This window comes from Lemur catta, chromosome 5 (assembly GCF_020740605.2).
Source record: "Lemur catta isolate mLemCat1 chromosome 5, mLemCat1.pri, whole genome shotgun sequence".
NCBI classification, from domain to species: Eukaryota; Metazoa; Chordata; class Mammalia; order Primates; family Lemuridae; genus Lemur; species Lemur catta.
In genome coordinates, this window is record NC_059132.1 from 30,113,290 (window position 1) to 30,125,431 (window position 12,142).

General features: G+C 44.2%; 1 protein-coding gene across 1 annotated transcript; it reads left to right on the forward strand.

The window, feature by feature from the left end:
- The first annotated feature begins 946 nt into the window (after positions 1–946).
- RBM22 (RNA binding motif protein 22) lies at positions 947–11,489 on the forward strand. Its single transcript, XM_045551367.1, has 11 exons — positions 947–1,115; positions 1,546–1,599; positions 2,597–2,626; positions 3,563–3,695; positions 5,094–5,194; positions 5,284–5,456; positions 6,277–6,477; positions 7,510–7,674; positions 8,722–8,810; positions 9,002–9,133; positions 10,379–11,489. The coding sequence occupies exons 1-11, from the start codon at positions 1,062–1,064 to the stop codon at positions 10,507–10,509; spliced, it is 1,263 nt and encodes a 420-aa protein (XP_045407323.1). The 5' UTR covers positions 947–1,061; the 3' UTR covers positions 10,510–11,489.
- Positions 11,490–12,142: the final 653 nt, after the last annotated feature.

The following is a 12,142-nucleotide window of genomic DNA, read 5'->3' on the forward strand; positions in this document are numbered from 1 at the left end:
TCAAACTCGTAGGCTCAAGTGAGCCTCCTGCTTCAGCCTCCCAAGTAGCTGGGGCTACAGAGGTGCACCAGCATGTCCAGCTAATTTTTTTTAATGGGGTCTCGCTATGTAGCCCAGGCTGGTCTTGAACTCCTGGCCTTAAGCAATCCTTCTGCCTCAGCCTCCTGAGTAGCAGCCCCACCTCTTAACACTCAATCTCATCCTCTTACCTATTTACAGATAACACATGCAATTTTCCCTTTCCTGTTTCCAGCAGCCATGATATCATTTCTCTCACCTTAAAAAAGAAATTCACTGCACACCCATCCTCAGCTCCCACCCCATTTTTCTACTCCTTTTACAGCAAAACTCCTTTTCTTCCAGTTCCTCCTTTCATTCTCACCTGAACCCATTCCAGTTAGGCTGTCACTCCTACCACTTGGTCAAAACTGCTCTTGTCAACTAAACCTTTATTTATTTATTTATACATACATACAGAGTCTCACTTTGTTGCCGGGTCTAGAGTGCCGTGGCGTCAGCCTAGCTCACAGCAACCTCAAACTCCTGGGCTCAAGCGATCCTCCTGCCTCAGCCTCCTGAGTAGCTGGGACTACAGGCATGCACCACCATGCCTGGCTAATTTTTCTATATATACTTTTAGCTGTCCATATAATTTCTTTCTATTTTTAGTAGAGATGGGGTCTCGCTCTTGCTCAGGCTGGTCTTGAACTCCTGAGCTCAAACGATCCTCCCGCTTCGGCCTCCCAGAGTGCTAGGATTACAGGCGTGAGCCACCTCGCCCGGCCTTCCGCCTAATTCTTAAGTAAATCAACTGTCCTTGTGGCCCTTCCTTCCAATTGGGCATAAACTGAAAAGAAGCATCAAAGCGCACCGTACCAAGACCCCAACTGTTAAGGAAACTGCAGGAGCAGGCGACGTCATGACGCAAGACCCCGCCCCGGAAGAGGCGCCAGACGCCTAAATAAGACGTGGACGGCCCGGCGCCAGGCTCGGGCTCGCCGGGATTGTGGCGGTCTCCTCGCCCGACTCGGAAGCCGCCGCTGCCTCCCGACGCTCCCAAGATGGCGACCTCTCTGGGTTCCAACACCTACAACAGGCAGAACTGGGAGGATGCGGTGAGTGCGCCTGCTGGAGCGGGACGGAGGGGCGGCGACGCCGGGCACCGAGCGGGCGGGCAGCTCCCGGGCTGCCGCGCGGCCCAAGGCATTGGTGGAGGCGCCCGCGCCTGGCCTAGCTGGGCCGGAGCTGGGGGCCGGAGGGCGATCTCCTGCGGGCATGGAGGGAGCGGGCTTAGCCAGGGGGCCGGGACCAGCCTCCTTTCCATCCTTGCCCCCTTCAGCCTATTCGAGCTGGTTTTCTTTTCTCCCGCCGCCTGCCGGAAGTGCAGACAGCGCCCCCTCCCGCGACCGGGCCGCGCCGGACCCGAGGTTCCTGCCCTGTCCTGTTCCCCATCCTCGCTCCCCGCCCCCCACGGCCGCCCCCACTTGTGTGACTGAGGTGGCGGGGTCCTGGGAGCATGGTGGTCACATTTCTCATTTTCACTAGGACTTCCCCATTCTGTGCCAGACGTGTCTTGGAGAAAATCCATATATCCGAATGGTAAGTGATCGCATGTGAAACGGGAGTTATTGTTCGTGTTTTGTCAATGTTGTGGTATTCGGACGCTGTGAAGTGTTTCTCTTAGACAAGCGGAAGAAATGATGCTCTTTTTCTAACCCCGAGCGCTGGACGATTTGCAAAGGACTGTCATGCTTATTCTCTCACTTAGGAATTCAGCAACAATTCTGTAATGTAGGAGGCATGATGGAAGCTAATATTTGTTAAGCATTTGCCTAGAAAGTAGGTCTGTTGACCAGAGGCTGAGAGAGTTTATGTCTTTTCATACAGTAAGGAAGGGGTGGAGCTGGGATTTAAATTCAGGGATCTCAGCAAGGTAGGAGAAAAACCAGGACTAGAAAGTAGGTTTCCTGACTCCTGGTCCAATGTCTTTTGGCCAGTGGACCATGTCTCTTCAGTGTTAGGTACCCTCTTCCTTATAAATAAGGATAAAATTGGCAGCAGTTAATAATAATTGGGTTAGGACTCTATTATTGTGATCAATCTCAGAGGTATTGATATGTTAGTATTATTCAAGATGTTTGAATAGCTTGTGGGAACAAAACATTTGCTATATACAAGGCATCAACACAAGGCAAGTCTGTAGTGCTTACTTGCTGACTAAACTTTGTAAAATGGGCTGGCCATGGCTGTATCCCCCCTGATTTAAAAACTGTGTGAAACATTAAGAATTTTAGTTCTTGGGGGCCAACCTGGGAGCTAGAAATAAACCTAAGAGTTGTGGCCATGGAAAGACATTTACTTGGTATTAGATCCACAGACTCATGAGATATTATAACTCATAGTATGTTGTTAGAGTATATTGTATCCCCACCTCGCTCCCAAAAAGGTTGGGTTGTTTTTGTTTGTTTTTTGGTTTTTTCTCTTTAGGATGCCAGAGATCTCCAGGTACATTTCTTGGATTATATTTAGGAAAAGAGCAGGCATCTGATTTTTCCTTTCTGTAACTCTAGTTCTTTTCTATTTTTTCCTATTTCAGACCAAAGAAAAATATGGGAAGGAATGCAAAGTAAGTATGTCTGTTAAAGAATAATGATTTCGTTTATTTTCCTTTTCTCTACCAAATTAGCCTTCAGCTTGCTAAGTTTTGAGGTCCTCTGATAAAAATCAATGCTATACAACTTTCATATATCATTGATGCATTCAGCGGCTGGTAACTATTTAGTGTGGGAAATAAGAAAGTGAATCCTCTAATGTAGGGATTCTTATGGTGTCCATGGAAAGGCATCGAATAAATTTTTATACCAAGTGTTGTGTGACTATGCACATGAGCATTTTAGCTGAGGAGGAAGGTCATAGCTATCATAAAATTCTCAGAGAGGCTGGGCACGGTGGCTCACGCCTATAATCCTGGCATTCTGGGAGGCCAAAGCGGGAGGATTGCTTGAGCTCAGGAGTTTGAGACCAGCCTGAGCAAGAGAGAGACCTTGTCTTTACTAAAAATAGAAAAATTATTCCTGTGTCATAGTGCGTGCCTGTAGACCCAGCTACTCAGGAGGCTGAGGCAGGAAAATCACTTGAGCCCAAGAGTTTGAGGTTACAGTGAGCTATGATGATGCTAGTGCACTCTACCCAGGGCAACAGAGAGAGACTCTATCTCAGGGAAAAAAAGATTCTCAGAGGATTGTATGACATTCCTCACTCCCCCCCCCCCCTGCAAAAGATCAAGGTTCAGATTAGTAATGGCGCTTATCTCTAGGGTGAGGGGAACTGTGACTTTTTCAGTACTTCACTTCTGTACTATGTGAATTTTTTAACTACTGGGAAAGGGTGCTAAAAATAGGATTGAAACATCAGGTGGTGTTTAGACTAGATGATTGCCAAAGGCTCTTCTAAGCCCTGGGTTCAGGGATCCTTTCTTGAATCCCCCATTGTTTCTAGATCTCCTAGACTGATTGTCCAGATCAGGACATTAACAATCAGTGGCTCTTGCTTTGTGTTCCAGATCTGTGCCAGGCCATTCACAGTGTTTCGCTGGTGTCCTGGAGTCCGCATGCGGTTCAAGAAGACTGAAGTATGCCAAACCTGCAGTAAATTGAAGAATGTCTGTCAGACCTGCCTGTTAGACCTAGAGTATGGTATGCTCATCCTGTCCAATAGATGTGGAAGTGTGCAGGTGCCTTAAACAACAAACCAGTCTTCTTGTCTCCTATTTCTCACCCTATCTCTTATTCTGATTCCACTTTGGAACGTCTGCTGTGGTCTGCTTTTCTCAGGAACTGTAATTAGACCACTCTAGAGTCCTTCTGAATAATAATAGGAACTTACTGGAAAGTTGGGAATTAATCACAACTGGCCTAAATCTCCATCTCTAGCCAAGATGAGGTAAAAGGCATTGATTCTATGATAGGTAGTTTATTTGCCTTGGGCATCTTTCTTGATCCAAAGCTTTTTTCCACAGTCCCAATCAAAAGCTCATAGGCTAATTGTGCTTTAGACTTTTTTTTTTGTTTTTTTTTTTGAGACAGAGTCTCACTCTGTTGCCCGGGCTAGAGTGCCATGGCATCAAGCTCACAGCAACCTCAACTCCTGGGCTTTATCATTCCTTCTGCCTCAGCCTCCCGAGTAGCTGGAACTACAGGCATGTGCCACCATGCCTGGCTAATTTTTTTCTATATATATTTTTAGCTGTCCAAATCATTTCTTTCTATTTTTTTAGTAGAGACAGGGTCTCCCTCTTGCTCACGCTGGTCTTGAACTCCTGACCTCAAGTGATCCTCCCGCCTCGGCCTCCCAGAGTGCTAGGATTACAGGCATGAGCCAGCACACCCGGCCTGTGCTTTAGAATTTTGTCTCAACTATATTGTTAGGACTAATGTATTGTGTTATGACTATTTCAGAGTAACTGCTTTTGGGAGTGATTTTTTTTTTTTTAAACTGTAGGTGACTTTTTTTTCCTTTGAGAAAAACAATTTACCAACAACCGTTTCTGCTGTACTGTAAAATAAAAGGGAAAAGTAAAATGTATGAGTTTATATATGTTAAGTACATCAGAGTTACTCTGCTAGTTAGAATTCTTGCTGCGTATTACGTGATGTTATTTATATGTTTGTTAAGGAGGTGTCCTGGTCCTGGAGTACAATGACCCTTACTATGACTGTCCAGAGGATCTGTAAGACCAGCCCAAAAATAAATTACTTTTTACATTTATTTTAAATAAGTTGTGTTGTAATAAAAACTAGATACTTTATTAATTTACAGGTTAAAATCTGACTACCACCAAAGTTTGTTCATCTAAAAGATTTTCTAAAGCATTCATTTCATCAAATTTCATGACAGCTCTGGAATTGGGATAATTTCCTAGCATCTGTATGGCCTGGTTAGCCTGATGGCGCTGAAGAGTTTGAATGAAAATATAATGTCTCTGGTACCAAGTAGGAAAGTGGAGAAGGGAAGGACGATGCGTTCTGTGTGCATATTCAGTATGGATATGTCTTTAAATATATCTGAGGGTTTTTTCCATCTTTTTTTACTAGGCCTGCCCATCCAGGTTCGTGATGCAGGATTGTCTTTTAAAGATGACATGCCAAAGTCAGACGTCAACAAAGAGTACTATACACAGAACATGGAGAGAGAGGTAGGTATGCTGCCACCTTTTTGATAAAAACTCTAATGAATTGACACAGTGTATATTATTTATCTTTTGAATTTGTCATTCCCATGTAGATTTCTAACTCTGATGGGACGCGGCCAGTTGGCATGCTGGGTAAAGCCACATCTACCAGTGACATGCTGCTCAAACTGGCCCGGACCACACCCTACTACAAAAGGAATCGGCCCCACATTTGCTCCTTCTGGGTGAAAGGAGAGTGCAAGAGAGGAGAGGAGTGTCCATACAGGTAAGAGCTGAGCCTCATTTTCAGCATTTGCTTTCAGATGATTGGTCTTCTAAGAAATGGGTGGTGCTAGCTTATACTATTTCTGCTTTAAGATCTAAAGCTCATACAACTAGTGTGGTATATCTCATACTGTAGAACTATTAAATTTAGAAGAGCTTGATTAAATCATAGTTTTTACTTATAGCTGAGCCTTGGGAAACTAATTGCTATGCCACATAGTATAGATGCTGACCCTAACAGTTTCTACCTGAGAAGTAAGTCCTCACCGACATGGTGTATAAGTGGCTTCACTCTCAGTATATAGTAAGACCAGACTTCTAAAGAGTTTGTGAGTGTGTTTCAGTTAAGACTGCCAAGCATCTGGATTAGGAGTTCTTAATTTGGGATTGGTTAACCCTATTCCACCCCCAAAAAAATAATATATGCCCTTTTTCTGGGGCTGGGTTCATAGCTTTAATCAGATTCTCAGTGGAATGCAAGACCTCAAATATGTTAAGAACCATTGACCTAGACAGGGATAACCATGTGTCCTCTTTTGTTTTGGGGTTGATCATGCCAAAAGTGTTTCTTTATAAGGAAAGTTAAACATCCTAGATGGCCTAATGGCTTTTAGGAGGCTGGGAAGTCCTAGTGTGATACAGTAAATCCCTTGGTATTAGTTCTGTTTTTAATTATATTTTGGTGCGGCTGTGGTTTCTAGTTCAAAAGGCATTTCAGGGTATGTATTTGGGACTTTTCTTAATATATAGCTACTTTTAGAAGATACCAGCATTTTTTCCTTTTGTGTCACCTTTGTGCATTGCTTTTTCTTGAATCATAGACATGAGAAGCCTACAGATCCAGATGACCCCCTTGCTGATCAGAACATTAAAGACCGATATTATGGAATCAATGACCCTGTAGCTGATAAGCTTCTAAAGCGGGCTTCTACCATGCCACGTCTGGACCCGCCAGAGGATAAGACTATCACCACACTATATGTTGGTGGTCTGGGTGATACCATTACGGAGACAGATTTAAGGTTTGTGGGTGTAATTTTTAAGAGTTCTTTTTGCTTTTTTACCTGCCCTGGAATGATTTATTTGCACAAACATAGGCAAGCATGATAATTCTGTACAAAGTACATTTTTCTTTAGCCACTCTGTAGTTGGTATCATGCTGATTAGAATTTTTATAAAATTGTCCTTTGTGATGCCCCAGTACCAGTGTTCATCAAGAATGATTATCCCTCCTTGCACATGGTAACAACTACATGGGATTCTATGTGACCTAATCACCAATTAGAATTTTTAAAGTACAGCACATGTCCAAGTATGATTAATTATGTAGGGGAGGGGAGAACTTTGTGATTATAAAACTCTAATGGTTTAAATTGTTGGCTTTTTAAAGAGACTGGTATTTGACAAATTTGTATTATTTTTGGCTTGTATTATGCTTGGCTAGATGAGACATCTGGGCAGATAGTAGTGGAAATTACCTCTTCCAAAGAGATAAAGTGGAGAAGAAACTCCTGTAAGTTTACAACCTGCCCTTGCTAGCCTGTCTCCATGAAACCCTGTCTAAGTGAGCTCGACAGTCCCCAGGGGTCAGCAGACTTTTTCCATAAAAGGCTAGATAGTGAATATTTTAGGCATGTTGGCCACATACAGTCTCTGTCACATTTTCTTCTCCTTCTTCTTCTTTTTTAACAGCCTTTAAAACATTTTTTAAACATTCTTGGCTCATGGGCCTTGAGAGCTATAGTTTACCAGCCCCTTATCTAGGGTATAGGGCTTAGCGTCCTTAAGAAACCTATTGGAGCCCCCTTTCCTATATGGGAAAAACCCTGAGATGTTCGAGAATCTTTATTTGCTCGTTATTTTTCTTTCCTTCTCTCAAAAGCAGCACCCTGCATAGGACAAGATACGGGGGGGAAATACCTGTAGGTAGTTAGGCAGATAGCTGTGGGGCCCACCTGCCTAGTGGTGAGTCAGTGAAAGGGTTAATCCATTTTCAATCTCCTGGGCATGTCTGTATTGCTAATTCCCGTCTTACTCTGCCTGTATCCCTTCAGAAATCATTTCTACCAGTTTGGAGAGATCCGGACGATCACTGTTGTGCAGAGACAGCAGTGTGCTTTCATCCAGTTTGCCACAAGACAGGCTGCAGAAGTGGCTGCTGAGAAGTCCTTTAACAAGTTGATTGTCAATGGCCGCAGACTCAATGTGAAATGGGGAAGGTGAGAATTAGACTATTTTAAAATAACTCTATTGAGATGTTTAAGAAACTCTGTGGAGACTAGTTAGCTCTTGGTAAACAGGCTTAAATCAATAGGATCTTTAAAGAGCTCTTTAAAAAATCATTCTCTGTTTGATACTTGATTCCTGTGGATGTTGGGAAAGTCCTACTTTGAAAATGTATTCAAAGGCCAGGTATGGTGACTCGCGCTTGTTATCCTACCACTCAGGGAGGCGATCGCTTGAGGTCAAGAGTTGGAGACCACCCTGAGCAAGAGCGAGACCCTGTCTCTACTAAAAATAGAAAAATTAGCCAGGCATGGTGGCACATGCCTATAGTCCCAGCTACTCTGGAGGCTGAGGCAGGAGGATGGCTTGAGCCCAGGAGTTTGAGGTTGCTGTGAGCTAGGCTGATACCACAGCGCTCTAGCCCGGGCAACAGAGTGAGACTCTGTCTCAAAAAAAAAAGAAAATGTATTCAGGGGTTTCATGTAATAGTTTGCTTCTTTGAAGGTTCATGTTTTTGTGACCAGCTATTATAGGCCAAGTATTAATATAATGCCAAGGCATGAAAGGTAGACTTGAAGGTTTATAAATGAATTAGACCTAGATTCTTCCCTTAGAGGCTAACTGCCTAGTGGAGAAGATAAAACCTAGAATAGCTATTTTAAGCTTGAAAGTGATGATTGCATAAGAGAGACACAGGTAAAATGCCCAGTGCAAAGGGCGAACATGTTTCTTGCTTGGAACCCGGGGGGAGATGGCTAACAGCAGTGCTTCCCTTTGTGGGGAGCTCCCTGTGTGCCAAGTGCTGTACTAAGCATGGATGTGTCGCCTCTTCTAGTCCTTTGCAAGTTTTGAACCCAGGTCTTTCTGGTGTCAAAATCTTTGCTCTTACCTACCGCATACTGTGGCATTTATGGGACAAGAGCCTGCTGAAGAGGAGGCGGGAGTGAAGGAGCTCCATTTGACTGGGGATCTGGAGAACCAGAGGTGTGAGATGAGCTGGGACAAAGTGCTGACAGCCCGTGTGCACATCTGTCTCCCAGATCCCAAGCCGCTAGAGGAAAAGAAAAAGAGAAGGACGGAACCACAGACTCCGGGATCAAGCTAGAGCCCGTTCCGGGATTGCCAGGAGGTGAGTGCAGACTTCCTGCTGACTTCAGAAGCTCAGTCTGCCTTGATGTTGCTCTTTTAGAGACAGGACTCAGATCTGGCTCCCACAGCTGCTCCATTCTCCCAGCAGGACCTCCGAGGATTTGAAGGTGGTAGAAACGATGTTGCACAATTATCTTCCCCTCTAAGTGTTGGCTATATTCTCTCCTCCAGCTCTTCCTCCTCCTCCTGCAGCGGAAGAAGAAGCCTCTGCCAACTACTTCAACTTACCCCCAAGTGGTCCTCCAGCTGTGGTGAACATTGCCCTGCCGCCACCCCCTGGTATTGCCCCGCCCCCACCCCCAGGTAACATCCCTCTTCCTTAGCCCGGAGAAGTGCTTGAGAAAGGGCTGTCTCACACCTCACCGTCATGTCTATCACATCTGAATCCTCTGAGTTTGCCCTGTGGAAGTCTACAAGTAGAGCTATCTGTTGGGATTCTGATATTTCATTTTGTTCCTGGCCTGCCAAGGAGAGGAAAGTGCCTGTTTTCTAGAGGTCTGAGTGTATTGTGTAATCAGAGTGGGAGTTATTGGATTACAGTGGTCTATCACCAATTCGTTCCCTATTCTAAACTAAATCCTTACCAGTGCCCTACAGCAGCGCTCCCCAACCTTTTGGGCACCAGGCACTGGTTTCATGGAAGGCAGTTTTTCCACAGATTGGGGCGTGTTGGTGGTGGTTTCGGGGTGATTTGAGCATAGTACATTTATTGTGCAGTCAGACCTCTCTGCTAATGATAATCGGTATTTGCAGCTGCTCCACTGGTCTGCGGCCCAGGAGTTGGGGCTGCAGCCCTAGAGCAGTGCTGCTCAGAGTGTGGGCTGTGAGCAGGTGTCATTTCACAAAGTATTTATCACCTGTCTGCCACAGGACACAAAGCTTGTGCCTAAATGTAAAGCAATGAATTACTTCCTTTATTAAGAAAGTCTTGTTACAAAAAAACTGTCAGACAAACTAAGCAATGTGCTTGGTGGTGTAATTGAGTTACCTTTTGGCTCAAGCTCTTTATCTTGTCAGTGGCCAGTAATAAACAGGTTGCAGACTGGCACTTTGTATATCACTGCTCTAGAGAGTGTCAGGGACAGTGTGAACAGTAAGGCCATCACAGGTAGCCAGTGCTGAGGCAGAAAGCCCATACTGGTTTCTGAAGGGTCTGGCTTCTGAACACCCTCCATTCTGATACCAGTCAGGCACTGGGGTTAATGATGACAGAGTCTTGCCATCAGCCTGATTTCTTCCTCACCTCCCAAGTCCTGACTCAATCCTGTGTGGTATGATTTGGCATGTTTGATACATAGCAGAGGCTCCAATGACATCCTAGCAGATACCTTGAGTCCCGTGGAGATTTTAGACTTAGGGGAAAGGACTCTAAAACCAAGGAAATAACACAGGTGTATGTTCCTGAACAAGTCTTGTGAACTGATGTTTGCTTAAGCCCCATGTCAACCTTGATTTACATGTAGGTGGTTTTGACCTTAGAGGTTCAGAGGTTTGAAAGGTTGTCAAGGGAACTACAAGCCTAGCAAACTTGTTCTCTCCCTTCTGCAGGTTTTGGACCACACATGTTCCACCCAATGGGACCACCGCCTCCTTTCATGAGGGCTCCAGGACCAATCCACTACCCTTCTCAGGACCCTCAGAGGATGGGGGCTCATGCCGGAAAACACAGCAGCCCCTAGCACATCCTCACCACTTGGGGGCTCTATGGAAGAAAGGGCACTCGAAAATCCCAGTAAATCTTGGAATAAATATATTTTTCCTCCCCTGTAGTTTCCGTGGTAGCCGAATGTGTTCGGATGTGAGCAGAAACCAACAGCCATGCTTTCCTACACATATTCAAAGGATCGACGGACCTCAAATAAGCTGCCATTAACACGTCTGATTACTACTAAAACATGACTAATAAAACCTAATGCCTGCTCCCCTTACCTCTATGGGGGATGAGCGGATGAGTGAATTGGAATGTCCAGTGGAGTTGCCATCCCAATTATATGTTCATTTTGTACCTTTTTGGGGGGGAAAAATTGACCTGCAGTAAAAAGCATTTTGACCATTTTTATGTCCATTGGGTATTTTTGTTTTCATCATCTAAAAAAACAAAAGATTACTAGTACTAATCATTGTAGTGACCTAAGTGTGATTTAACTCTTTTGAAGTCACACCCTCAGAAAGACAAGTAGAAACCAGCACCAGCACAGCCCAGATCGTTTTTTTTTCCTCTCCTTTTCCTCATTTGTTAAAAGGAATCTGACTGATGGGTTTACTTCTGCACGCCAGCAAAACGAAAGACAAAAATAAAAATTACTTTTTATTCCTGTGAATCAGCTGGAAACAAATTTCATGGAGCTGTGTATCATTGAAGAAACCTGGTGCCTGGGATGAAATTATTTTAAAGAACTTCCTGTAAAACACTTTCTTTCACAAACTGAGATGAAAAGTATTGGAGTGTGTTTGAATGGAAGACTGTGACCCGCGGCTGCAACTCTGATCTTCAGCATTCACCTTCATGTGTCTTCTTCGGCGTCTCATTGTAATTCCCGGCTTCTGTTTGGGGTGTCTTAGAATGTTTCGCTATAACTGCATTGTAGATGGCAAATGAAATTTGATGTCGTGTTGTATTTTTTGTTTTTAAATAATTAAAACGGGTCAATTTTCCAAATGTCTTGGGCCTATTTCTAGATTTCTGTTTTCTTAATCCTTTGGAAGCTGAACTTGAGGTCAGTGGAAGTTAGAAATGAGTTACATACTAATGGGAATTTTTAAAATCTTGCTTTAGACTGTTTTAACTTTTACCTCTGTATGCATCCATTCCATGAGGGTGAAAAAGGCCCAGGCCTGCCTTAGTATATATTTCAAAGGTTGATTGTGAGGTTAAAATAAGATAATGCACAGAAAGCACTTAGCACAGAGCCTGGCATGCAGTGGTTCATAAATGGGAACGTTAAAAAGAGATCCAGGTGAGTGCAGTGCCATGCGCCCGCCCCGCCATTGGTCCCAGCTACTTGGGAGGCGGAGGCGGGAGGAGTGCTTAAGGCAAGGCGTTCTGGGGCTGGAAGTGTGCTGTGGTGATAGTACCTGTGAATAGCTTTTGCACTTCAGCCTAGGCAACATAGCAAGACCCTGTCTCTAAAAAAAATGCATAGAATTTTAAAGTCATCTTTATACAAGTCATTTTAAAAGGAAACTGGCAAATTTATCATAAATCCATTTTTCCTGAAGCTGAATTCAAGTCACTTATCTAAAATGTGTACTTCTGAGGTAGATACGCCCCACATGACACCCTGTTTTAGCTTCTTTGCAGAATTTGTTTCA

Bases quoted from the DNA above. Each gene is read 5' to 3' on its own strand.
- RBM22 (XM_045551367.1), top strand. From the start codon at position 1,062: ATGGCGACCTCTCTGGGTTCCAACACCTACAACAGGCAGAACTGGGAG. The intron at 1,600-2,596 runs GTAAGTGATCGC...TTCCTATTTCAG, and splicing joins AAAATCCATATATCCGAATG to ACCAAAGAAAAATATGGGAA. The intron at 5,195-5,283 runs GTAGGTATGCTG...ATTCCCATGTAG, and splicing joins CACAGAACATGGAGAGAGAG to ATTTCTAACTCTGATGGGAC.